This window comes from Pogona vitticeps, chromosome 5, assembly GCF_051106095.1.
Source record: "Pogona vitticeps strain Pit_001003342236 chromosome 5, PviZW2.1, whole genome shotgun sequence".
Lineage (NCBI taxonomy): Eukaryota > Metazoa > Chordata > Lepidosauria > Squamata > Agamidae > Pogona > Pogona vitticeps.
The window spans coordinates 83921086-83948392 of NC_135787.1; the positions used below are offsets into that span (position 1 = coordinate 83921086).

Here is a 27307-nt window from a genome sequence, read left to right on the forward strand (position 1 = left end):
TCTTCCATGTAGCCATCATGACTTGCAGCTGTTTAAGCTAGTGGCCATTATTACACCTTGTAGCAGTGAATGCCATGAGTAGTTTTCAGTTTCTTTTATTTAATATTTATTATTTTTCTTTTGTTTTTGCTTATGTTCCATGAGTAAATAAATTGTTATGTGACAAAATACTTCTCTTAGACTGGAATCCAGTTTTTTCCAGTGCATGGGTGATGTGTACTAAATTTTCCCTCCATTTGTAGCTTTTTTCTGCCTTTTAGTCAGCCAGGCTGCATGGGGACTAATCATGGCTGCTGGAGGTTGTGTGAGGAAATGTCTTGAACCCCTCTCTATACCATGTCTCTTCTTATTAAAATTAATTTTATTCCATCCAGACCTACTTTTGACATAATTGTAGGTGATTTGGGTTTGAATAAACTTGATTTGCCATTGCCCTCATTAGTCTGGTCCTAAATTGCACCATAATTGGGACATTTCCGGGAAACTTTATTTTGCAGTGTTGGCTGTAAAAAAGGAAAGACAACTCAATCATTAGCTTCTCTTGTTAAAACCTTTGTCTGTGCAAGTGATTTTGTACACAGGTTAATATGATCTTCAGCACAGTGCATTGCTGATTAATTTTTTTTTTAAAAAAATCTGGCTTTCTTGGCAGATTGAAGCTCTGCAACATGATCTTCAAGCAGCGTTGGATGAGCTCCAAGATGTAAAGCAGGAATGCTCTTTTTACCAAGATAAATCTGAGAGATTAAACCAGGAACTTAACCATGTTCTCGGGGGACATGTAAACCGCATTATTGACATTGATGCTCTTTGTATGGAGAACAGGTGAGTTTGTATAATAATGCCCATTTCTTCAGAAAATGGGCTACATATAATTTGTCATGGTCACCTCATGAATTTGATCAACAGTAATCCTCTGCAATACAAGAATAAGTTTGTATGGTTAAAGCAATCTTCATTTGTTTACAAACATGCTGTATTCACACATGAGAAGATGTAATGTGCCCATCCTGCCCCATCCTAATACAGTCATGAGGAACACTTTGAGTCAGAGTTTCTGCAATCTGTGGGGGCTGTCTATGATAAATTCATTGATAACTTCCAATCGAACTGGGACATATCTGTTCAGAGTTATATGATGAAAACTGGTGTCCATGCCGTTTTATTATATGGATTAGACCAGGCAAAAAAAAAAACAAAACCCAACACCTGTTAAGCAGAGAATTGAGGATACTGAGCGCCAATCAGATCTTTCCAGCCTACAAAACACTATGGTAAGGGCCTATATTAAAAATGTTATAGAACCAGCTAATTATTTAACATCTCTGGAAGTAAAAGGGTTTAGGAGAACTTTTACTCTGGCGAGGCGTGCTGCCTTCCCCTTTGCTATGCTTGAAGGGAAGTGCAGGAATGCCCCACTTGCTGAGAGGCTGTGTTCCTGCTCCCTTGGCGAGGCCGCATCCATGGACCACATGCTTTTCCGCTGCTTGCATTATTCAGTAGCATGAACTCAGATTATTGATTGAAAACATCCCTGACCGATCAGAAAAAAAACTAGTTTTATGTCTATGTTTGATGTTTTTACGTATTGCAGAGACTGTGTGGATCTGGGTTGTCCACTTCTCTGTATGATAGGTCCAAGGAATGTAAATAAAGAATTGATTGATTGATCTCTCTGCAGGTGCTTTCTGGAATACAGATGCATCAGAGCAATACATTACTATCTCTTTTTTTCACTTCCCAGGTACCTTCATGAGCGATTAAAGCAAATGCAAGAAGAGGTCAACATTCTGAAATCAAATATTGTGAAATATAAGGTAGTTTTTGTTTTTACAATGTAATGTATATTTTATAACACAGATTTTGTTTTGTTTTTCATTTCTAATGCTTATCCAAAGATTTGGTGGATATGAATATACATTAATTCATTCAAAGAAATGCTCGGGGGTGGGGATGGACGACTGCTACTTGTTGTAAAGTGATTGTAAAGTACAATTGGTTATGAAATATGATTGGGTAATGTTCAGTTCAGCTGTATACTTTTGCAGAAGAGTTTTGGGAGTTTTGAACATCATATATTATGCAAGTATTGGGATTTAATTAATTCATTTCTTATTGGAATTAAAATTACCTGCCATATAGAAAAGACTAATCAGTTGCTTCTTAGAGTAGAATTACACATTCTTTGCTTAACTTCTTTTAACATTTCCTTCTGTGATGATAGATTTGCTACAAAAGAAGTTACTGTGGAAAGTTCCTGGAAAGTTCCTCTTGAGCAAATTAAATTATAGCATGGAAAGAGCTCTGCAGAGTCATCCATTTCAGCCTCCTGCTCAGAGGCAGAACCCACAGTCTAGAATGCAATGCAGCATTTATTTGTATATTATTTAGTTCAGTATATACACACCATCTATCAACTAAGTGTCTAAGGTCGTGGTGGTGGTGGTGGTGGTGGTGGTGGTGATGATGATGATGATGATGATGATGATGATGATGATAATAATAATAATAATAATAATAATAATAATAATAATAATAATAATAATAATAATAATAATAATAATAATAATAATAATAATAATAATAATAATAATAATAATATGCTGTCAAGTCAATTCTGACATAGGATTTTCTAGACAGAGAGTACTCAGAAGTGGTTTACCATTCCATTCTTCTGGGGGCAACCTGGGACTGTGCAGTAAGATAGAAGTGATGCTGTAATGAAAAAACAAATCCCCCCTAAAACCACATAAGACAGAAATATCAATAAGAAAACGAGAAAGGATGTACTAGATTAAAATTGTAATCCCCTCATCTTTCATTGCACTGTTTAGAGGGCAGTGGGATTTGTGGTCCAGTACAGTATATGGAGGATGTCAGGCTAGTTCTGAGATGGCCCTCAAAAGATTTTCATGCTCAGCTACACATACAGGACACCAAAGTATCATGCTATCCAATTCCTCAACAGCCTTACCATCACAAAAGAGGTCCCTTTGTATGCTTGGTTATAGTGGCCTTCCAACGCAGCAAGTGGCAGTATTTTTCAAAGTGCCTTACTAGAGGCCTTTCTATGATCAAAATTTATAATATCAGTAAAATAAGATGGGAAAACTCAGGAGAGGAGAAATCCATTTATAAAAAACAGTGGCTCTCAAGGTGCCAAGTAATCTTACATCTGTTTGAAAGCTCAGATCTAGCAGCCTTTGCTTTATTGAGGGCTTAGCTGTACATAAAAAGAGGCTTCTCATTTCTGAGGTTCTGAAACTCCAAGTTTAGCAACTGAAATCCATACAAAACTGCTCTCTGAGATCTTATCTCTCTGTATGTAAATACAGTATTAGCAGACCTGGAAAAATAATGTTCAGACAGTAATTAATGATTGCTTTGTAGATCAAAGTCATGATTGAAATAATTGAAAGTAGTGATAATTCAAGTCTAGCTAGAGGTGATAATGTGAAAGGGGGTACTACCAGCAGTAAATGGGCAAAATTATTTTGGACAAAATCTAGGGGCTGCAAATTTCCAGACCCTCAAATATAAAATCTGAAGAGTAGTTTAAGTTTGAACATTTCCCAAGCCAGCGTACCAACCAGACTCTTCTAGTTCTTTAGAATCTAAGAATGCCAAACATTAGTTCAAGTTTCTTTTCAGCATAATCCCTTTGAACTCTCCAGGAATCAGAGCATCACCCCTAAATATTACAAATCAGCACTTCGACTTCAGCACAGAAATGGTTGCTATATAAGAAGGTGTCATATCACTGGGTCCAACCAATCATTTTTGCTACAGAGCTTTGGACCAGCTGAATTGTCCCATTGTTTCTGAAAGGGAACTCCATGTAGAGCATTGTCAACAGCTCCGACAGATAGTCATCCAGATTCTGTTTCAAATATCACCAGGAAGGGACAGCTCACCTTTATAGTAGTACTCAATTATATCTAAATTCAATTTTTTAAAAAACTTCTGGTTTATGAATGTGGGCTCTTGTGCTTCTGTACCCATAATTCAAAAAGGCAGGAAATTGTTCAATATTGCTGCACAATATTGTGCCCGCATTGCTACCAGGAAAAAGGACGCCAAGTTTTACATAGTGAAGGGCGGCCTGAATGCTGACAACTCTAATGGCAGCAGTCAAGAGGGTCTAAGGCAGTGGTCCCCAACCTTTTTGGTACTGCAGACCAGTTGGGGGGGCACCCCCGCATGAGCATGACATGCCCAGTGAGAGCGCAACACACCCACCATGCGTGCAGGTGGAGATGTGTCTCTGCGGCCCAATTCCAGGAAGCCCACAGACCGGCACGGGGCTGCGGACTGGGGGTTGAGGATCCCTGGTCTACGGGATACCCTCTTCAGCTCACTACCTTTCATACTTGTTGAAAAACAGCCCTGACAATTGTTTTTATTTGGGTGAGAAGTGGGGATCTGATGAAAAAAGGAGTCAGTTTCTGAGATTTTCCCTTCCCTAGTGTCACTTGGGGAATGGTAGTGGTGCTGGGGGACCCCTGTTCAACACCTTGGCCTGTGGAGTGTCCCAGGGTTCCATGATTCCCCATACTATTTCACATCTACATTTAAAAAAACCTGAAAGAGGCTGTCCAGAATTTTGTGGTGAGGTACCATTAGGGTGCTGATGACACCCAGCTCCGTCTGCTTTTTGAGATCTTCCTGGAGGCCCTCCTTTGGACAGTGATTTGGGGATGATCCTGCAGAAAAATAATGTGGATCCATGAATATCTCTGCCTTGGTTTGTTCTTTGGCACCATTGCAAAGCCATGATTTGGCACCCATGATTTCTGTCTTGTAGTCTGTGGGCACTGCTTCAGATGACTGGACTGTGGTTTGGGGATGGTCCTGCAGAAAAATCATGTTGATCCATGAAAATCCATGTTTTTGCATCACCACAAAGCCATGCACTGATTTCTGTGGTACAGTCTATGGGTGTAAATGGGTTCTATGATCTGACTGTGGTTTAGAGAGGATTAATTCTAAAAAGCATATGAAATCATGAGGATCTGTCCTCATATACTAAAGCACAGAGGCAGGAGGCTGAAATCAACTGCCAGCAAGCCTGGCTGCGAAGAGTAATCAGGAGAGAGTTTCTGCCAGACGTTTTAGAGGGGTGCATTTGCATCAGAATTTCAGTATGTCCCTGGCTCCTGAAATGATCTTTTTAAATATTTTCACAGGGTGGATTTAAAATGGTTTGGCCATTCCTTTCACATTGAACACCACAGCAGGGTTAAAAGTGACAGGCCTGTGACACTTGCCCTGTATAGCTGCCTGCAGCCTATAAACAGCATGGGCCAATTAAATGCTATTCAGAAGTACGTTCTTTTAAGTTCTGTAGGTCTTATTCCTAGAAAACTGTGCTCAGAACTGGACATGCAGGTGTGGGTTCACACAAACGCCTCGCCCGTCTGCCCACCTCGCTTCCTCCCCTGCCTGCCTGCCTGCTCCATTCCGTGCCGGGGCAGGCGGGGGAGCTGAGTGAGCTGATTCCTTCCAGGAATGCAAGTGCCTGACCTGGATGGGGGAGTGATGCCAGGCCCTTCCCGTTGGGGTGCCCCGCTTGGCACACCGTCCAGTGTGCCCGGGCCTCTTTTGCTCTCCTTCTGTTCCGCCTCCCCTAACACCCCGCCCCTTCCTCCGTGCACCTCCGAGCAGTTTGTTGGCTCTCTTTGCAAAGCTCCCATTGCATAAATGACACCCTCCTCCTTTGCAGGCCTTGCGTGAGAAATATTTTTCTTTCTCACACGCACACGGCACCTCTTTTTAATGCACTGCAGTGGCAGCAGTGCGGCTTTGCTCCTGGCAGATTCAGCGGTGCCTCGAGCGCAATGCTTGCTCCCCCCACAAAGCGAGGAACAAAGGGGGCGGGGTGGAGAAAAGAGAATTTGCCGCGTATCCGTAGATACGTGTCTGTGAGCCACATTCTGATTGGTCAGAATGCTTGACTGTGCAAATAAGTCAGGTTAAAATGTTCAAAGTTATAGATAGCGAGCAGATTTCAGTGGTTTTCAAACTGTAAAAGCAATAATTAAAAATGTTGAATTAGAGCCATGAATGGCTCAATCATTTTGTAAGAAAAAAAGTGGCCAAAAGAGATTTTTTTTAAGGTATGCAAATTTTGTCTTATCAATGCCTCATCTTTCAGTGGCTGTATATTTCTGGTTACTTGCATCTGCACGGGTAAAAAGAGTTTTTTTTTTTTTTTATGACAACTCGAAAACTCTTTGCCTAAAGGCCCCCAAATCTGGCACAGAGCAAGAGAAGGCTTCTGGTGCATAATCTGAGATCCAGTTTCATAGCTACAATTTGTTGTTTGGGACACCACTGTTTTTTCAGTTGGCTTGCGGAATGCCGATTCCTCTCACAGGCACAAATAATATACCACTTATTCTCTGTCATCCTTACCTGAGGCCAAGGTCTTCTAGGGAGAAAGATTGCAGATTCAAGCTGGGTCTAAAAATTGCTTAGAGTCCACCATGAGTAAGACCTTGGTATATCAGTTCCCATCTGGAATATCCTTCTAGTTCAGCTTAGACCTCTGCCCAAGTACTTTGCTTTTGCCTTTACAGAAGTTTTCTCATCAGATGAGCTTTTATTGACCGATAAACCCCAATCACAGCTTTTATTTGTGTATTCATTCTTTTGGTGTAACTCTTCTCTCTCTTTCAGTTTTAGTTTCTTGTGCTCTGCTCAAAAATGCTCTGTCTGGAAAGGATTGTACATTTTGCTTGTATTATGCCATGTAAGGCTGCTGACATCATCAGCTGTGACTATGTCTCCCTTTTGGTTTAGGGAACCTTTTATGATCAGGAAGCCTTTGGCAGCCATGGAAGTCTTTAGTTTGCAGAAATCACTGTTGCTGATCTTGGTCTCACTGCCAGTCAGAGCAACGGTGCTTTTTAGGGACAAGAACCACTTCCCTCATTCCTACAGCATCAAAATAACCCTCAAAACCTTGAGAGAATGAATCAGAAACTTATAATTCTGCAAAATGAATGTGGCTGACAACATCATTAGCCTTATGTAGCCCAGCTTTACTCCAATGGATTTCAGTAATTGTAAAAAAACACACCAAAATAAACATGGTATCTCAACTGTAAATCAGTCTCCAGGTTCTACTAACAGAGCAAGGTACAGTGGTGCTGTGCTTGACGATGACCCCATTAGATGACGAAATTGCTTTACAATGACTTTTTTGCAATTGCTATAGCGATCGCAAAATGATGTTTCTATGGGGTTTTTTCGCTTTACATCGTTTCGGTCCCTGCTTCGGGAACCATTTTTTCGCTGGACAATGATTAAAAACAGCTGATGGGCGGTTCGCAAAATGGCTCCCCACTGTTTTTCGGACCTATTTTTCACAACACAGGGATCGTAAAATGGCCGCCCTGTGGAGGATCTTCACTGGACGATCAGGTATTTCCCCCATTGGAATGCATTAACCTGTTTTCAATGCATACCAATGGGCTTTTTTTTCACTTGACGACGATTTCGCTTAACAATGATTTTCCTGGAACGGATTATCATCGTCAAGTGGGGCACCACTGTACTGGGATGTTTTGCAGAATTATTTAAATGAAGAGGAACTGCATACATGTGCTACCTTCCACACATGCTTGTGGTTCAGTCTGTATTAAATTTGGTAACTACTCTGTGTTAAATGATAGTACATATTCCATTGTTCTTCGGTGTGGCCTCTGTGAATGCACACAAGTGGGTTAAAACAGCACCTGCGCTGGTCCTCTCAGAATATTCTATAGCTTTAGTGAAAAAGTAACAAGTTTAGATAGCCCCTATAGCGCATGCTCCGCCCACCTCAACCTCAGTTCCAGTTTTTCCGCCTTGGAGTTGGGACCTCTCGTTAGAGCTATGATTTTATTTTATATTTTTTCAGTACTTGACGCGTTTTTCCCTGAGATTTTCGCCCTTTCTGGTGCCCCTGATATCAGACTGCTTGACTATTCTACTGGATTCTCCTGCACGTATTGTTGATTGGGTTTTTCCCGCGCTTAGACTGGCCATCGCCGCCGCGGCACACGTTAGCCTCATTCCCCCAATTATTGAATTACGGACTTCCTATTCTCATTACCACTATATGTCACACTCAGGACCATTCAGCCGGTGTTCATCTTGTTCCCACAAATTGCCCTTTCAAGACAGGCATGATTTATGTGTTTTTTGCCTGGGGGAAAGTCATCAGCCCCACCTTTGTAAGCATTGCAAAAGTTTTACAAAGGCTCCTCTGAAGGCTAGGCAACAAAGACTTAAATACTTTCTCTGGGATAAAACCCTTTCTGCATCTCAACCCTCAGAAATGGAGTCTACCTTGACTCCCTCAGTTAGATTGGAAGTGAGTGTTGCTTCTCCAGCTCCTTCTGCTTCAAAATCCACTGCTAAAACTACTGAACAGCCTAAGAAAAAACCTGCTCCAAAAAAACAACGTACCTCTGCTTCATCCAGTTCTACCGGTGACCTGAAACAGAAGAAAACATCCACTAAGGCTAAAGAGAGACCTAAAGACCAGTCTCTAAATATACCACCGGTTTCGGCGTCAGTTCCTTCTCCTATTTTAGAGAACTCCTCCCGGGACTGTGAATCCCTTTCTGAAGCAGCAGTATCTTTGCCTGCTTGCCAATAGGAAAATTTGCCTCTCGACGCTGTGCAGTCTCCTACTGCAAGCCAACTAGCTCAATCTCTCGCTAGTTTGGCTGTTGCCCCTCTTAGCCCTGTGTCTACTAGGCGGACATCATTGACCCCTCAGTCAGAGTCGATTTCCTTACACTCTGACTCTCCACCCAGAAAGAGGCCAGCCAAGAAAAAACATCTTACTTCTGCCTGACATCGAGACTCTTGACAGAAGTTGGTTGTCCTCCCAAAGGACTCTCGGCGCCAACACAGGCATTCTGAAGCTGACTCTGATCTCACTGTCGACGTCGTTGGGATTACTCCAACTCTGATTCTGAGTAGAAGGTCGCCCGCAAGAAGTCTAGGTGTCGATGTTGACGAGATAGATCAAAATCTTCTTCATCATCGACATCAAGTGACTACAGAAGGAAAAAGAAGAGAGGCCGTTATGCATATTCCTCCTCATCTTCTCCTTCTTGCTCTCCTCATACTAAACATCGACACCGAAGACACTTCGATGTCGAGGCTGACAAATTGACTAAACATTCTCACAAGACAATTGCTGTTCCCGGTCAAAAGGACACTGAACATTCGACATCAAAGGGCTCATTGCTCACTTGTCAACTGTCTCATCATACAGACTTGGTGAAGCATAGCTCTAGAAAGTCATCCTGCCCTGTAAGCTCTGAGCAAGAGCAACCACCTTTTTCATGCATCTCTGAACAAGAGGAAGATGCTCTGTCCCAGGCTTCGGGGGAAACTCCAGGAGGAGGTGATCCATTAGAATCAGATGCGGCTGATAACCGTCCTTCCTTCCCCTCTGAGGATTTCTCCTCACACGTTCAAATGGTGTCTCGCATGGCTAAAACTTTGAAAATGAATACAGAGCAACCACCTGCTCCCACAGAGGACTTGATTTTTGGGGACATTAATCAAGAGAGATCTCCTCCTCTAAGTTTAAAATACATACCTGCCCTTATGGATTTAATTAAAGAACATTGGGCTCAACCAGCTACTTCTCTGCCAGTGTCTCATCGAACAGAGAACCTCTACAGAGTCCATGGACCAGAGACGACCTTCTTACTTAAGCACCCTATTCCAAACTCATTGATAGTGGAGTCAAGCTCATCAAAGTCACCGGGCAAGGGTCATGTCACTCCCACCAATAGAGATGGCAGGAAATGAGAGGTTCTGGGGAGAAAGATGTATTCTCTAACTACTTTTGTCTTACATGTGGTCAATTACCTTGTCGCTATGGGCGCATATCAAAGACAATTACGGGCTTGTGTATTACCTGCCCTAGAGGTTTCTCCTGAGGAAATTAGACAACTGTGCCTCAATGCTCATGCTGAAGCTTTGAGTCTATGAAAGCATCAGAGACTAGCTTCCTATCATGTAGCAGACGCTGCAGCTAAAACCCTGACTTCTAATATTACTTTACGTAGGCATGCCTGGCTATGTTCTTCAAACATAATGGATGATATTAAGACAAGGGTTGAAAACTTACCCTTCAATGTATCCGATCTCTTCAATGAAAAAACAGATGACATCCTGGAGACCTGCACAAGAGCAAGAAGACCGCAAAGTCTTACACCATAGAGCAACAACCCAGATACTCCAAATTCCAGTGGCATACCAAATATCCCCAGCAATCCTATCAACCATCAGCATCTCAACCTTACCATTCTTTCAAAAATCAGGGTCAGGCTAGATCACCACAAGCATTCTCGTCCACTTTCAAGCCTCAGACTAGTCAACACAGACAATCCTATAAACCAACAGGGAAAAAAATATAAGCAGTACCTTTGACTTGGAAATAACACCATTGGAAGTCACTCACACAACTCGTCTCTCACCCTTTCTACAGAACTGGTTAGCTATCACAAAAGACTCCTGGGTCTTAAACATTATACAGTCCGCTTACTGTCTGGAATTTACAGAATTACCTCCTCTAGGACAGGTCAAGCTTACCTCCTTCGATCCTGTTTTAGAAGAGATTCTCACCTTGCTCCAAAAACATGCCATTCAAAGACTTCCCATTTGAGATCTGGCGAACGGGTTTTACTCCAGGTACTTTGCGGTACCCAAAAAGGACGGAGGCTTAAGACCCATCCTAGACTTGAGAGATTTGAACACCTACTTTCATCCATGTCGCTTCCGGATGGTGACTCTGGAATCCATCATTCACCTGTTAAAGGAAAAGGACTGGTTTGTTGTGGTCAATCTGAAGGATACCTACTTTCATATCACCATCCATCCAGACCACAGGAAATATCTCAGACTGATCTTTCAGAATACCAATTACCAATGCTTCGCCCTACCGTTCGGCCTGTCAACAGTTCCACAGACATTCACCAAATGTATGGTCCCTGTGGCAGCTCATCTGTGTGTTCACGGGATACAAGTCTATCCTTACATAGACGACTGGCTGATTGTCTTCCCTCCAAGGAAAAGAGTGATAAAGGACACCAACTTTGTCCTCGACACTCTCGTATCTCTAGGACTGTCGATCAACTACAAAAAGTCCCACCTAATCCCATCACAGGTGGTGGACTACATGGGGGCAAGACTAAACTCTGTCAAGGCTCACATATTCCTGCCACCAGAGCACATCAGGAAAATCAACGCAGCAATTCACAAGTTTCGACCACATGCAAAGGTCACAGCAAAACACGCACAGCATCTTCTGGGACTGATGGCCTCAACAATGCCTGCAGTCACTCATGCTCATTTGAAGTTGCATGCTGTTCAATCATGGCTTATCACTCACTTCAACCCATTAACAGACAGTCCACAGAAGCTACTGTGTGTCACACCAGAACTGGCACAATAGTTGCAGTGGTGCACATTTCTTCCACGTCTGTCCGTCAGCAGGCCCTTCCGGCAGTTGCAACTAACATGCCAAGTCACTACAGATGCGATTCCCACAGGATGGGGAGCACACTGCGGGAGATATCAAATTCATGCTCGGTGGTCCAGTCAAGAGTCCACGGTCCACATCAATCATCTGGAACTACTGGCGGTTATAAAGGCTTTCCGAGCATTCCTACCTCTGATACAGGGTTGTGGTGTACAGCTCATCACAGACAACACCACAACCATGTATTACATCAACAAACATGGAGGGACTCGCTCCATGTCTCTTCTATTCCTGGCAGTGCACCTATGGGAATGGTGTTGCCAACATCACATCTTCCCTGTTGCCATCCATATGGCCACGACAGACAACGAATTGGTAGACAAACTAAGTCGTCTTCACGGCCAGACTCACGAGTGAGAGTTGGACAACAAGGTCTTCCTAAGTCTATGTCACAGATGGGGAACACCAACAGTGGACATGTTTGTATCCCTCACAAACAAGAAGTGCATCAGCTATGCCTCTCGTGCCGGACGGGGCAAGGACTCTGTGGGGGATGCTTTCATGATCCCATGGAAGGCAGATCTACTTTACCTGTTTCTACCCATTCCTCTCATCCAGGGGGCATTGATCAGAGCACTACAAATGAAGACAGAGGCAATCTTTGTTGCTCCATGGTGGCCTCGTCAACCATGGTTTTCCACTCTGCTGACGATGGCTTTAGATACAATGAGGCTTCTGCTGCTTCCACATCTACTCACCCAAGATGAGGGAAAATTCTCCATCCTGATCTGGAGCCACTCCACCTGATAGCCTGGAGAATTTCCCATCGATTCAGGAAGTATTAGAGAAGGTTAGAAAATCTTCCACCACCCTTCTTTTCAAGTACAAATGGAAGAATTTTCTCAAATTTGCTGAGACTCATCAATTACAGTCTTCACTTGTCTCCTTAGCTATGCTTCTTCGCTATATATGACACTTATTTGACTTTGGTTTGTCCATTTCTACTTTAAGAGTGTACATTTCAGCTATTGTTGCTTATCAACCTCATGACTCAGACTCATCAAAACTATTTTCTCATCCAACTGTTAAGGCCTTCCTGAAAGGTCTGTCCAATATAAGACCACCCGTTAAACAACCTGTTCCACAATGGTCTCTGCAAGAGGTTCTTCACTCACTTACTCAACAACCCTTTGAACCAATGGCATCCTGTGACATCCACCTCTTGTCATTCAAGACTCTGTTTTTGGTGGCCATTACTTCAGCACGCAGAGCAAGTGAACTAGCTGAGCTTCACTCTGATCCTACCTACCTACAGTTTTTTAAGGACAAAGTTATGTTGTACCCTGATGTTCTGTTTTTGCCCAAGGTTGTTTCAGAGTTTCATGTTAACCAGCCTTTAGTGTTGCCAACATTGTTTCCAAATCCTGTTTCTGATGTTGAGCGCATGCTCCACTCCCTGGATGTCAGAAGGGCTCTGTCATATTATGTCACGTGAACCAAGGAGTTCCGTAAAGCACATAGACTGTTCCTCTGTTTCTTTGGACAACTGCATCTTCTTCCACCTTATCTAGATGGTTGGTCTCTACTATTGTCCTTGCCTACGAATTACAGAACAAACCTCTCCCTGAAGGTCTCAAGGCTCACTCCACCAGAGCTGTTGCTATATCTACGGCCCTGCTGTAGAGCAGCCACCTGGTCCTATGTGCCTACATTCATTACACACTATAGACTGGACCTCCAGGCCAAGAAAGAGACTAACTTTGGGAGAGCGGTTCTAACACCCTTTCTTCAGTGACGGCCCTCCTTCCGGTAAGTGAGCTTGCTAGTCACCCACTTGTGTGCACTCACAGAGGCCACGCTGAAGAAAGATAGGTTACTTACCTGTAACCATGGTTCTTCAAGTGGTCCTCTGTGAATTCACACATCAGACCCAGCCTCCCCACTGTCCGTCACTGACTAAATCTAGACTAAGCTCAGGCTACTGTGGCAGACAATTGGAACTGAGGTTGAGATGGGCGGAGCATGCGCTATAGGGGCTATCTAAACTTACTTTTTCTCTAAAGCTCTAGGATATTCTGAGAGGACCAGCACAGGCGCTATCTTAACCCACTTGTGTGAATTCACAGAGGACCACTTAAAGAACCATGGTTACAGGTAAGTAACCTATCTGTTTGTTTGATTGTTTAAAAACCATTTGAGACCTCTTGGACAAACTTGGTTCCCAAATTTCTATGTAACCAAACATTTTATTAACATCTTTCCCACAGACTTTAATTTTATTTTGAAATAAAGCTACAAGATTAAGAAGCTACCTACAGTAACTTATGAAAATTAGGATATATTTTACTTCTTATATGGCATGTGCATTCTCTTTGTCTTTCTCTGTACATATGCCAAGACAAAGGAAAAAAAATACAGTGATACCTCACAAGACGATGTTAATTTGTTCCACGAAAAACGCCATATTGCGAAAACATCATCTTGCAAAACGCAGTTCCCCATCGGAATGCATTGAAATCTATTTTAATGTGGTCCAATGGAAAAAACATTGTCTTGTGAAAATTGGCCATAGAAAACATCGTCTTGCAGAACACGGTTCCACATTGGAATGCATTGAAATCTATTTAATGCGTTCCAATGGGGAAAAATCGTCGTCTTGTGAAAATTGTCCATAGAAAACATCATCTTGCAAAGCACAACAGCGATCGCAAAATCCAGTTGTCTTGCAGATTAATTGTCCTGCGAAGCAATCGTCTGGCGAGGCACCACTGTGCAGGCCTCTTAATGTAATGAGAAGTTTGAAGGGCTTCGACCTAGGAAATAAATGGAAACTATGGTACTGCAATATCTTCTTTCTTAAAAAATAGAGGGGCTTTTTGCATTCCATACTCACTATGTTTATATATGACCAACTTTTCTTGGTTGATTTTTGTTCATTTGTTTAGAATGCTCTAGAGAGAAGAAAAAATTCCAAGTCTCATAATAAGTCAAATAGCAGTGCGTTAACAGGAGTCCTTTCTGCAAAGCAAGGTAACTGTATAGAGATACTGACTTTACTTTTCCTTTTTTTAAAAAAAGGCAAATTCTAGATGTATTGTGCAGCTACAGTAAAAACAGCAGAGATTTTGTTGCCTTGGCTTAAAGAATGTTTAGTTGCCAGGTAGTACAATCCCCTTAATACCTCCCACAGGTCAGAACAGAAATAGATATTCAAACCAGGGCTGCTGCTGCTGCTCTGTATCTCTTCCACTTTCTTATAATGTTTGGTGTAATATAACATGGGATAAGTTGTCATCACATTGTTCATTTCTCTGTACTTGCCTTACACCGTTAGCTGTCAGGGTGGAGAAATGCAGATTGAGGTGACAATATTGTTTGTTTAATAAATATGAAACATTGACCAAAATCCTCTTGCATAACATAAGTTACATCCTACCTTTCAGTCTCCCTTAGAAAACAAAGCATTGCGGCTGTGATTCTCAGGAGTGGGGGGGCACAGACATGTACCAAGCCAGCACATATGTGTACCCCTGGGTATTACAGCATGGGCAGTATGTTTACCAGGAAGATTCAGACTGGAAGTTACAATTTGACTTGCACTAATCAACAAGATTTTAGCAGTTGTCTTTAACCTATTATCAAAAAGAGTTCAGTGGGTGTTGTAAAAACTACCGTGTTTCCCCGATAATAAGACACTGTCTTATTATTTTTGGGGGACAGAAAAACACCAGAGGGCTTATTTTCAGGGGAGGGCTTATTTTAATGAACATTGACAGCCATTTCGGCTGTTCTGGCGGCCATTTAAACCCAAAAAAGGTGGGGGAGGAGGAGGAGCCGCCGCCGCCGCAAGAGTGATGCGGGGCGCGCTGGCCGGGCAGGCAGGCAGGCAGGCAGTTGGGAGGGAGGGAAGAGGCGCGTGCGCTCGCCCGGCCACCCCCCTTTCCCTCTTCCTCCTCTTCCTCCTCCTCCGCTTTCCCTCTTCCTCCCTCCCGACTGCCTGCCCGCCTGCTTTCCTCCCGGTGGTGGCAGGAGGAGGAAGAGGAGGAAGAGGAGGAGGGAATGCGGGGGGGCTGGTGGCCAGGCAAGCACCGCTTCCCTCCCTCCCGCCGCCGGGAGGAACGCTTGCTCGCCCGGCCACCCCCCCTTTCCCTCTTCCCCTCCTCCTCCTGCCGCCGCCCCCCAAAGCCTCTTTCCGGGGCCCCATCTTATACGGCCGGTTGTGTTATACGCCGGCATATACGGTAGGGCTTATTTTCGGGGGAGGGCTTATTTTAGAGGAATGTTACACAGGAAGGGGAGGGCTTATTTTCGGGATAGGTCTTATTATCGGGGAAACACGGTAGTTCTGTCATCTGCTACCAAGCCGATTTTAGGATGGGATACATCTGTTGTTACCACTTTTCCAAAGGCTAGCTCTGCTTTTCCTAGGGCATCCTAATGTCTCTAAAAGAAAATTTGGGTATTTTATGTGTAGCACAAAGGTAAATGTAATCTTTGAGTTCAGATGTAATGTTGTTATTATTATTTTTTATTTTATATATCACCTCATTAATGTAAAGCACTGTTCTGGTCTATGTGAAAACTATATGAAGTATAGTCTTGCACTGGTGATCTGCTATGGACTTATCATCGTTGTAGAAAAACAGTTGGAAATGTAATTTATCAATGTGGTATTTAAATACTGGAATGATATACCTGTGATAAATCCATATAAATCCATAGTCTGTTAAAAGATCTAAATTTAGAACTGAGTTTAAATAGAATTACCTAAATGCTATTTTACAATTGTTATTTTTTTTGTTAAGTATTAATCTTAATTTTGGGATATGTATTATTAATGTTATTGCATTTTATATTAATATTTTTGGAATTACTTTCACCCCAAATGGGATGCATTTCCAAGTATCTGTATGGTGTTTCTGTTTACTTTGAAAAAGAGGTTGACATGTATGCAGGAACACGAGGGCTGTGGATAACCTTATGAACACATAATCAAGAAATGCTCATTAGGCTGCCAGATGCAGTCTAACTTTATTACCGTATTTGCCAGCATATAAGATGACTGGGCGTATAAGACGACCCCCCCCCAACATTTCCACTCAAAATATAGAGTTTGTTATATAGTGGTGCCTCACATTACGACGTTAATTCATTCCAGCAAAATCGCTATAGAACGAAAACGTCGTAATGCGAAAATAAAAAGCCCACTGAAATGCATTAAAACCCATTTAATGTGTTCCAATGGGCTGGAAACTCACAGTCCAGCGAAGATCCTCCATAGGGCGGCCATTTTTGGTGCCTGTACAGTGAATAATCTGTCCCAGAAAACAGCGGGGAGCCATTTTATTTACCCGGCGGCCATTTTGAAACCGCCGATCAGCTGTCCGAAAATCGTCGTTTTGCGAAGAATCTGTTCCCGAAGCAGGGAACCGATCATCGCAAAGCGAAAAAACCCCATTCAGACCATCGTTTTGCAATCGCAATTGCGGTTTCGTCGTAATGCGGAGCAATCGTAAAGCGAGGCACCACTGTATACATATAAGACTATCCGCTCTTCCGCACACCTTCCACACACCAAATAAAAGGTGCTATTCATTGTCATCATTGTACGGCCGCAGCACAACTGCAGCGCCTCTGGCCCGCCCCTGCATCTCCTTGTGACCAGCACTAGTGTGCAAGTGTGCATGTGTGAGACAAGGGGTGGGCCAGAGCACCGCTGCTTCCCACCAAGCAGAACGGGCCGGTCACATCGAAAAGGCTGGCATCCCTGTCTCACTGCTGATGCTTGCTGCGGCTGCACTGGATACCGAGCGATACTGGACGGTATGTAGAATGAGGTAGACAGGCATCGGGAGGCTACTGTGGGCACCACGCGAGCATTGGAAGGCCACTATGGGCAGCTATGTCTATCCCAACTGAAGTGCAGCTGGCGTATAAGACGCCCCCCTACTTGGAGGCATGTTTTGGTTTTTTTTTAATTTTATTTTCAAAACTATTGGGTAATGGGGAAGGAATACAAAAGGCAAAGGGTAGTGGGGGGGGATGGAAAAAGGGTTTTGAGAATAAGAAAACATCAAATGCATAATCATTCAATCTTAGATATCAAATATATAAACATCTAATCTATTCCTGTTCCAATAAAGGTTCATCTTTCTTCTTCTTTTTCTTCTTCTTCTTTTGACTATTTTGTCTATGTATTAACCTCTTTAGCTTTCAACTTATACGTGTAATACAGCTTAAATCTATGTTATTCCCACAGCATCAGAACACCAAGGCCAATTGTGAAATATATCCCCTCTTTCACCCTCCTTTTTTCTTGAGAATGCACTCAGCAGACCCAAAATAATATAAATCCTGCTCTCCCCTCCCCTTTCCTCCCTGTGCTTGTTTTGTTTCTGCGACTCTTTTTTCTTCCATATTTTAAAAGGGGAAACAATATCATTCAAAGTTTGCTTTTCAACCTCAATCGCTACATCTCTTACTGGGTGGTCCTCCATCCCTTGTATATTATCTGATATCTTCATCAATACAGCCGGTTCTGAGATCTCTTTTTGGTGTAATTTAACCTCTGCTACCTTCCCTCCCCTAGAGCCTCCAATCACGTCTTCCATCTGGTCAATATAATAATTTACCTGCATAAATTTTTGCAACAGTGACATCTGAAAAGAAGTTTTCCAGTCTAGCCACCGATCTGTATTTTTCTCAGGGGGAGGTTCCATTTTCTGTTCCACTATTTTCACTTAAAATTCCCTCTCCCCTTTACCCCAGTACACATCCAATATTTCTAATATTTCACCTTACAACTATACCATATTAGCAATAAGATAGCAGGTACATTCAAGTAAGAGATGGAATCTAAAACATAAATCTCTCAAGTGTCTTTGTAGTCGCTAATATCTTCAGACCGGTTGCTTCTTTTTTTTTTCCCCTTCTTTTCTCTTCTCCAAGTTTGTTTTAACCTTCACCCGGCAAGACTCTATTATTAGAATGTCATTTGTCAAGATCCCAGTTCAGTTCAAACCACATAGCCCCCAGTTCACAGCTCACAGTCCGTTTCTTCCTTTTACTTCCAAAGACTTCCTTCTCCTCCCCCGAACAGGGAGATCCAGCAGAGTCCCGGCAATATATTATTCACGGAAAGCAGAGTCCCACACAGTCTAAAAATATATAACCACGGAGGAAAGGGGCTCCAAAGTGAACAGTTTGCAACAGAATTTATTTTTTCAAGGCCCGTCAGTTGATTCTTCAAGAGTTATTTTTCCTCCTTTAATGGAGACACGAGCTATTTCTGCCTGGCTGTTCCTTTCGAAATAACCCGACCTTCAGCTTGGGTAAAGCTGGAATGCTAGGAATGCCGCTCCTTATCTCATTTGGTCATAAATTTGCACACAATCACTTGTTCTTCATTTAATGAGGTTTTTCATAGAACAAGGGCTTCCACTTACTTTGATGTATACTTTTGCCGTGCTTCTGTTTTCTTATTCTCGGCGAACGGAGCTGTCTTTGGCTAGTTGCCAAAAATGGCGCCCATCTTCGTCTGTGCTGATGTGAATTTCCAGAAGAAAGACAAATCGAGTTGCTGCCCAATCTTCTAACTTCTGTGGCTCACCAGCTGCTGCAGAAGGGTCTCTCCTGACTCTTCCTTGCCCCCCCCCATTTCTGGAAGGGTTCCAGACCGAAGTGGTTCTAGCTTTCCCCGGGAGCTATTCCCGAGAGCTGCTAGCTTCACCAAGACGAAGCTCCTCCTCCTTGGAGGCATGTTTTTCAGGGCAAAAGAGTAGTCTTATACGCCAGCAAATTTGGGCAAAAAATGCAAATGTTACTATCTGGATTGCTCCAGTGAGATATAATTGAGGCTATAGTCTCTCTGATTTGGTTATGAAAGTATCTACACTCTTCAGGGTGCTTCTTCCTGAGCAGGCTTTGCACAGAAGATGCTTACAAAGGAGACAAAAGTCAAAATGTAGAATCACAACATTTATCTTTCTAATTGTTATTTATATCCAGACTCCTACTGCACTTTGTGATTGTTTCATTATGGTGAGCCGGGGTTCTTGAAGACTATGTCTGTAAGCGTTATGCATGTTCTACCAGCTAGTAAGTCTTTTTGTGCATGTATGGCCCCACAAGAGGACTAGATGTCTTTTTTCAAGAGAAGCTGATCACCAGAAGGTTGATCTCCAGGTGACAGTTTGGTAAAACAATTGTATATGCAATAATGATGATTTTCATTGATGGAAGGACAACCCGCATTGCGCATTCATGGCATCACAGATCTTCTAAGTGCTGTGGGTACTATTAATAGATGTGCCAGTTCCAAACCTTTTTGTTTCACTTTAAATGTTTCTAGTCCAAGAGCTATTATCAGAAGACCATGGATGTAGCCTACCAGCCACACCACAGTCTATTTCTGACCTTAAATCTTTGGCTACTGCTTTACTAGAGACAATCCATGAGAAAAACATGGTCATTCAGCATCAGAGGCAAACTAACAAGTAGGTACTTTTCATTTACAATTAACTGAAGCTTGAAATCTGTTGTATGAACAGCTTTTCTTTTAAGTGAGAGCCTTAAAGAGAGAACAATTGAAGCAGTGTGTATTGTTTACATGAAGATGATGTTGGTATTACCAGTGCTGGAAATCGTTAACTGATATTTATATATCTTAATGCTTAAACTTTTTGTATGTATATTTTAAACAAATGGAACTAATTCATGGATATTATTTTTGAGTATATTATTATTAAGAATACTGCCAATCAATTGTGTTTCTGAGGAGATAGTGACAGCAGAATATTTAAATATTTTGTAGGAAAAACATGTCAAAATATTTAAATTCAGCAGTGAACTTTTTTCTTTTTTTAAGAGTCAGATAACTTTGTTCTGATAGCTTGGGTTCTTATAGTGGCCAAATTCCTGTTGCCTCATATCATAAATCACAGTAGAATAGGCTTATAGAATCAGTGGGGCTTTACTGAGTCATCTCCTCCATATGTTCTATTGATTCAGGTGGGCCTACTCTATGACTTACTTTAACATAGTAAATCTTAGAGTAGGCCCACTTCAATCAGTGGAATCTATGGAGGAGTTGACTAACTACATCCTCATTGATTCAGTGGGCCTAGTTTGATCTACTATGTTAAGCAACAGGATTTTGGCCAGTAAGATACGAAGTAGTCTTATGCTAAGTCAGATCCTTAGCCCATCTACCACTCCCTTCTGACTATTTTTCTCATGGCTTAGGCAATGTCCCTTCCCTGAGATTATTTTTTTAGCTGAGGAGACCAGAGATTATGCCTGGGACCTTCTACATGCTAAACATATGCCCCATCATTTGAAAAAGCATTGGGTCCTCTATATTTCTACCATGGTCCCATGACAAGGAAAAAAAATCACTTAATTCTCACATTTTACTTTCTCCAAATGTAAAGATATAATCTAAATTTGGCTCTAATATTTGAACACTTGCTACATTTTTTAAAAAAATTACAAATCTTCACAATTTTACTGAATAACCCAACACATCAGAAGCTTTTGATATAGCAAAGTCATTGATCTTTGTTTTACCTCTATGAAGTATCATCACTACATTTTGTATGTCTGTGTGTGGCACAGGAATAGCAAAATTAATGTTGTTTAATGAAACATAATGCTTTTTTTTGTCACTTTGTTGTATCCTCACCTGGTCTTTAAAGTGCTAAAGTATTTTGTGGGGAGGTTTCATTTTCTTTTTTCAACAGTCTTCACAATCCTTGTAAATACTTCTCCTTTATAATACTAAATTTGCCTTTACAACCAGTGGTCGATCTCTCCTTTTCTTCAGCTGTGATACCTTCCCTCCACCACTCTGAATTTGTGATATATATCATGAGTTAACTTGATATTTTATGCTCCATATATCTCTAATGGAAAAATATCATAAGAGTGTCAGACTTCCCTGCTCCTTCTCCCCTCTTCAGATACAGATCCTACTGTGAGTTATGTGAGTACAAGGCCCATAGGAATCATGAATGTATTGACTGGATGCACAATAGCAAGGGATGAGATTTGACCAAATGTGAGGGAATAAATTAACTTCACCAAGAGGTGAATTGTGCAGCCCTATAATATATTTTATTTCAGTCCCATCTGAAGTGTTGAAGACATTTCTAACCTGATGTGGAAAATAGGTAAAGACACACTGCCCACTCCCTGTCTGCTTACTACTTGGTCTAAAGTAATCTAACATGGCAGGACTTAATTTGACTAGATTCTGTTTTCAGCACAACAGCACCTGCTGTGGTGAGCTGACTTCAAAAGTGCAGGGGAATGTACGTTTGTATCCGGACAAGGTGCCAGTTTCATTATCTTTCAGTTCCACTGGCCTTCAAACCCTACATTATGGATAGGTGACTATTTTATTAATGACTGCCATCTGGAACTTGAGAACCCCATCAATATGGGTTTAACTGTCTCAAAGAAGGATTTGGAAATCTTACCAAAAAAATCAGGATGGACACCTCTACTAAACAAAAAGCCTGTTACTTACTGAAATCGTTGCCTGACTTGGGTATCTCATTCACCTTTACCGATGACCCGGTAGAGCATATCAAATTTTATGAAGGGTGAATCATGCGTATGGTGGCCAAACTGGACCACTTTCCTAGCTACTATAATGACAGAAAAAAAAATGGAGCTGGTTCGACAAGGACTGTGTAACTTTAAAGGACCTCATTAGAGAGACATACCAACACTTTAAAGAGTCCAACACAATTACAACCCTATCCCAACTTCCCATTTTGAAAAAAGAACTGAAAGACTTTATTAATGTAAACAATTCTGGAATATTATCTCAGATTCCTTTCACAGGTTTGAAGGAGATCCCTCGATGATCCCACTACATATTTGGGTACAGCACTTCTCTCTGTTTTTTGAGCAAAATAGAACTCATCTCTGAAATGATTTCACTCTCCTTAACTGCCCTCAAAGGCCACCAGTCTCCAGTGAGGAGTCCAGAGAACTTAGGCAATTATAAGTAACAAAGTGCCAGTCCTTGATGTGATACCAGCCAATATGTTAAACGATGAATTGGACTGATAGGCCATGATGTTGAACAGCCTCTTCGCAGCAGTGGATAGTGTGAGCAAACACGGAGTTCGAAAACATCCGCGTAAGCCTGGACAGAGAGCAATCAAGAGTTTGCACATGCTAAAATGGGCTGAGTGAGTCCAAGCTCAGCTAGCCATGCTACAACACTCCATCTTACAAGTCTGCCCACATAAGAACACCCTTGTACTCTCAGATATTACTACGAAAAGATCAAGTGGGCTTTGTAGTCCTTCGACTTAACTTGCACCACTGGCTGGACTCCTTAAGTATGCTAGGCCGAGGCAGCACTCTCAGATGACCCTAAGACAAGTGTACTGTTCAGAAAACCAATTGAGTTTTATAATCTTTAATTTATTAAAGAATAAGCATGTTACTAGGTATCAAAATCAAGCTAAGTTAAGGCAAGTAAATAAGCATTGTGTTAGTTATTTACAACTCTGTAGTGAGGCAAAGAAAACATGAAAAATAGAAAAGTGTTCAAAAACCTTACAAAAATACAAAAAGCCATTAAAAAGAATAACAACAGTTCCAGTCCAGTATTTCATTAGTAAAAACAAAATAATCCAAGTAGGTTATAAAAAGGCTATAGTCCTCAGTGATCCTGTAGAACAAAAATACTGTTACAAAAAGAAAAATCCAGTAAAAGTCCCATTATCCTTAGAAAAGTCCAAGAGTATAGTCCATATGAAGTATTTCAAGAAAAGAAGTCCATAAAGGATATTCCATAGGTAACAGTCCATAGGAAATAGTCCATGCATAGTCCTTAGGAAAAAGCCCATAAGTCCAAGGGTAATCCAGTATAGTAAAGGTTAGTCCCATGTGTCACGAATGAATGAAGAGTCGGTCTTGAATGACAATGTCCATAGGCAAAAAGTTCCTTTTTCAAGAGTAACTGGCAAGGGCTTATCGCACCTTCCCATGATGTCATCCAATCAGAGTTCATTACTAGGCAAACAGTCCTGTTGCACCACATGACTTCTTTCCCATACACACCAGATGTTATTTGGGTTTACTGTGGTTTCGCAAAAAGTCACAACAATTCCCATCTAATCACGCCGAGTCCTTTTCTCAGGCTATCAGAATAACATTCTCTCCGCTCACCTAGAAAACAACCTGTCAGCATAGCAAAGATACTTTATACAAAGAAACAAGATGGAACCTCTCTTGCTCATTTCTTAATTACAAAACCCCATATTCCTTACAAGGCTTTAACTCAAAAACCCATCTCATCACAGATAGAACTAGTATAATGCCCAGAGACTGAGCAAAAGCTATAATCATTCCAATTTACAGAAAGGTTGGCCATAGTTCACAAGCCAACTGCAGACCAATAGGTTTACTTTCTGTTATTGGCAAATTATATGACAAACACCTTACTAAATAGACTTGTGAATTGGATTAATGATGAGTCCCTTCTTGGAAGTGAACAAAACGGATTCAGACAGGAGAAATCTACATTAGGTCATTGCGCCTTACTGTCATACTTTGTGGAGAAACAGATCTTTAGAGCTAAGTCAAAACGGTTTGTGGCCTTCTTGGATTTGAAGGCTGCATTTGATTCATTGGATAGGAATATTCTCTGGAACAAACTCTTGCATTTAAGTATAGTATAGACAGAAGGTTATTCCTATTAATTAGGAATCTGTATGTGAAGACCAGCTGCAGTTTAGGGTGACCCCAAAAACGGGAACTGTCAGAGCCCCTTTTTAACTAATAGTGGGGTTAAACAGGGATGCATTTTATGACTTACTTTTTTCTAAATGATCTAGCCCCCTTTCTAGTCAAGGTAGATGACCAGAGTCCAAAACGGGCCTCCTTTTTTCTTCCTCTCCTGCTTTATGTAGATGAGGCGGTTTTTCTTTCTAGGACTCTTATTGGTTTGAAATGTTTGCTGATTGAGATGTATTGAATATCTAGAAAAGAATAGCCTCCAAATCAACTACAATAAGTCTAACTTCTTGGTCTTTGGTAAATCAAGGAAATCTTTCATTTGGAATATCAATGGAAACAAAATTTATGAGTCCTACTTCAAACTAATGTTTCTTGGACTGCACAACATAGGGCAATCAGGAATAACCCTAAGATCACAGCCCAAGTCATTATACATTTTTTATACAGTAGAGGTCCATCCCGGGAGATCTTGAAGTTTATAGAGCTAAAATTATCCTCCTAGCCCCTTATGGAGTCCCAATCTGGCTGAATTCATGGGACCATTCCTGGAACCGATCCAGGGTTCTTTTCTACTTAAAATTCTTGGATTGCCAGGTTGCATAGCTTATGTAGTGCTTTGTTTAGAGACGGATACTCAGGCTGGAGACATTGGTTAAGATTCTTCAAATACGCGCTTGAAGAATCTTTTACACATCCAATCACGATAGCCTGCTCCATCACCTCTTACAAGAAGCGGAGCTCTCCAGAGAAATGTCTTTTTGAAAGGAAAATTTAAGCCATTGGTCTGAACTTGGAAATTTTCAGCTCTTAAATTGGAACATTCGTACTATTTTATTAAAAGACTTTTAGATGTTGAACACCAGGACCTGTTGAGGGCAGCCAATAAGATTTGTTTGCCTTTATACATGCAGCTTCAGGTCAGGTGCAGATATATGGCAGATTATTTCTATTTCCTAAAAAGTCCTAATCCCAGAGAGCCTTTTCCCTAGCTAGAAGTAACACTATGCCCTCCAAGGTGCTACATGGGAGATTTAGAAGAATCTCTACGAAGGAGAAAAACTGTATTTGTCGAATAAGTGAGAAGGATTCCTTCGAACACATGATTTTATACTGACCCTTCTATAAGGACCTTTGCTCTGGTGTCCTGGAGAAGTGCCTTAGGAAGAGGGAGGGCTGGGCAGATCTGGAGAAAATAAGGTATACTCTTTCATATACTAATGCTGATGTGTCAGAGAAAGTGTCAATTTCCTTGAAATTGATTGAAGAAGGATGCTACCCAGATCTAGTTAACGGGGCCTTATTTGATCGCTGGCTTTACACTTTTTAATGTAACCTTTATAGTAATCTGTGAGTAGCTGGATTTTGTTTATTGCTTCTCTGTTTATTATTTTATTCTATTTTGCTTATTGGTGCTTTATTTACTATTTTTTCTACTTTGCTTTATTATGCCAATAAAGGGATGATGATGATGACAGTGATATGTAGAGTATTCATGTACAGTGGTGCCCCGCTTGACGACGATAATCTGTTCCAGCAAAATCGCTGTAGAGCGAAATCATCATCAAGCGAAAGCAAAAAACCCATTGAAATGCATTAAAAACCAGTTAATGCATTCCAATTGGCAAAATACCTCACCATCCAGTGAAGATCCTCCATAGGGCGGCCATTTTCCGGTGCCTGTCTTGCGAAGAATCCATCCTGAACACAGTGGGGAGCCATTTTGCACAGCAGGGAGCCATTTTGAAAACCCAACAACCAGCTGTTTTTGATTGTCGTTAAGTGAAAAATTGGTTCCCGAAGCAGAGAACTGATCATCATCAACTGAAAAAAGCTCATAAGAACATCGTATTGCGATCGCAATAGCGATCACAAAAAACTAGTCGTCAAACGATTTCATCATTTAACGAGGTAATCATCAAGCGGGGCACCACTGAATAATGTATCTTTATAAGTGTAAGGGCATGTATCAGAAATAAAGTATTTTCATAAGGGAATGTGTATCAAACCTTGCAAATAAAACCTTTAAACAGAACATCTCATCATTCTAGGATTGGTATCATTTTAAAAGCATTATGTCATGATATCTCTATTTTAGGATCCTAGGCAATCGTGTAGCAGAGTTGGAGAAAAAGTTGAGAACTTTAGAAGTTTCTGGTTTGTGGAGTCTCCCAGGTTAGTAAAAACTTACATTCATATTTATTCATTTAGACAGACTTTAGGTAGACTTCAATCTGTTGAAATCAGCGGGACTTCAGTTAGTCTCTAATTCAAGTCTCAACAGTTGCAGTAGTATAACTAATGAAGTCTGTATTTAGGGTGCATGTTGTACTTAAAACTAAAACTAGAAATTCCTTTGTTATTTATTGTAAGACTTTATAAAAAAGGCAGTGTAGAAATCATATATATATATATATATATATATATAGATAGATAGATAGATAGATAGATAGATAGATAGATAGATAGATAGATAGATAGATAGATAGATAGATAGATAGATAGATAGATAGATAGATAGATAGATAGATAGATAGATAGATAGATAATCTTCAGCTGATTTCTACACTGCCTTGCTTGTAAAGTCTTACAAAACCACGGGGGGGGGGGAGAGACAGCCTCCAACAGGCTTCCCAAAAGGGAAGCCCTCCCCACTTCTCCTTGCAAAAGCTCGGCTGCTGGAACTGAAAATGCATTTCCAACAGTCTAGCTTCTGTTTCCGTGGAAGCTGCCACAGAACAGAGGAGGCAGTGGGAAGGGGGTGGAGGGTCAGTCTGTGTCAGCCGGGGCTCTCTTTTTTAGATAGCCCTATGGGCTGTCTTTTAAAAAAAAAAAAAAAATCCAACAAACTGACAAATTGTTTTTTTTCCAGTTACACAGTCCTAATGAGAAAGTGAATCTTTTTGGCGCTTCGTCCCCATCTCTAATATGTACATAGCAAAAAGATGGTAAATCCATTATAAAACCATATGTTTCAATATTTGAAAACAACACTTGATATTTCATTACTAAAATTAGTTTGTTGTTATAGAGTCGTGATACGGAATAAAGACTCAT

General features: G+C 41.3%; 2 protein-coding genes across 3 annotated transcripts in view; both read left to right on the top strand.

Annotated features, from left to right (window-relative positions):
* The window catches only part of DHX15 (DEAH-box helicase 15), a 382063-nt gene that overhangs the window by 122821 nt on the left and 231935 nt on the right, over positions 1-27307 (top strand). The gene's annotated exons all lie outside the window — the stretch shown is intronic.
* Positions 1-27307, top strand: part of CCDC149 (coiled-coil domain containing 149) — a 111012-nt gene that overhangs the window by 61705 nt on the left and 22000 nt on the right. For both annotated transcript variants that reach the window (XM_073001103.2, XM_020780424.3), the window contains exons 6-10: positions 653-825; positions 1745-1817; positions 14440-14524; positions 19845-19989; positions 26349-26425. In XM_073001103.2, coding sequence (XP_072857204.2) covers positions 653-825; positions 1745-1817; positions 14440-14524; positions 19845-19989; positions 26349-26425 — 553 coding nt within the window. The remainder of the gene's footprint in view (positions 1-652; positions 826-1744; positions 1818-14439; positions 14525-19844; positions 19990-26348; positions 26426-27307) is intronic.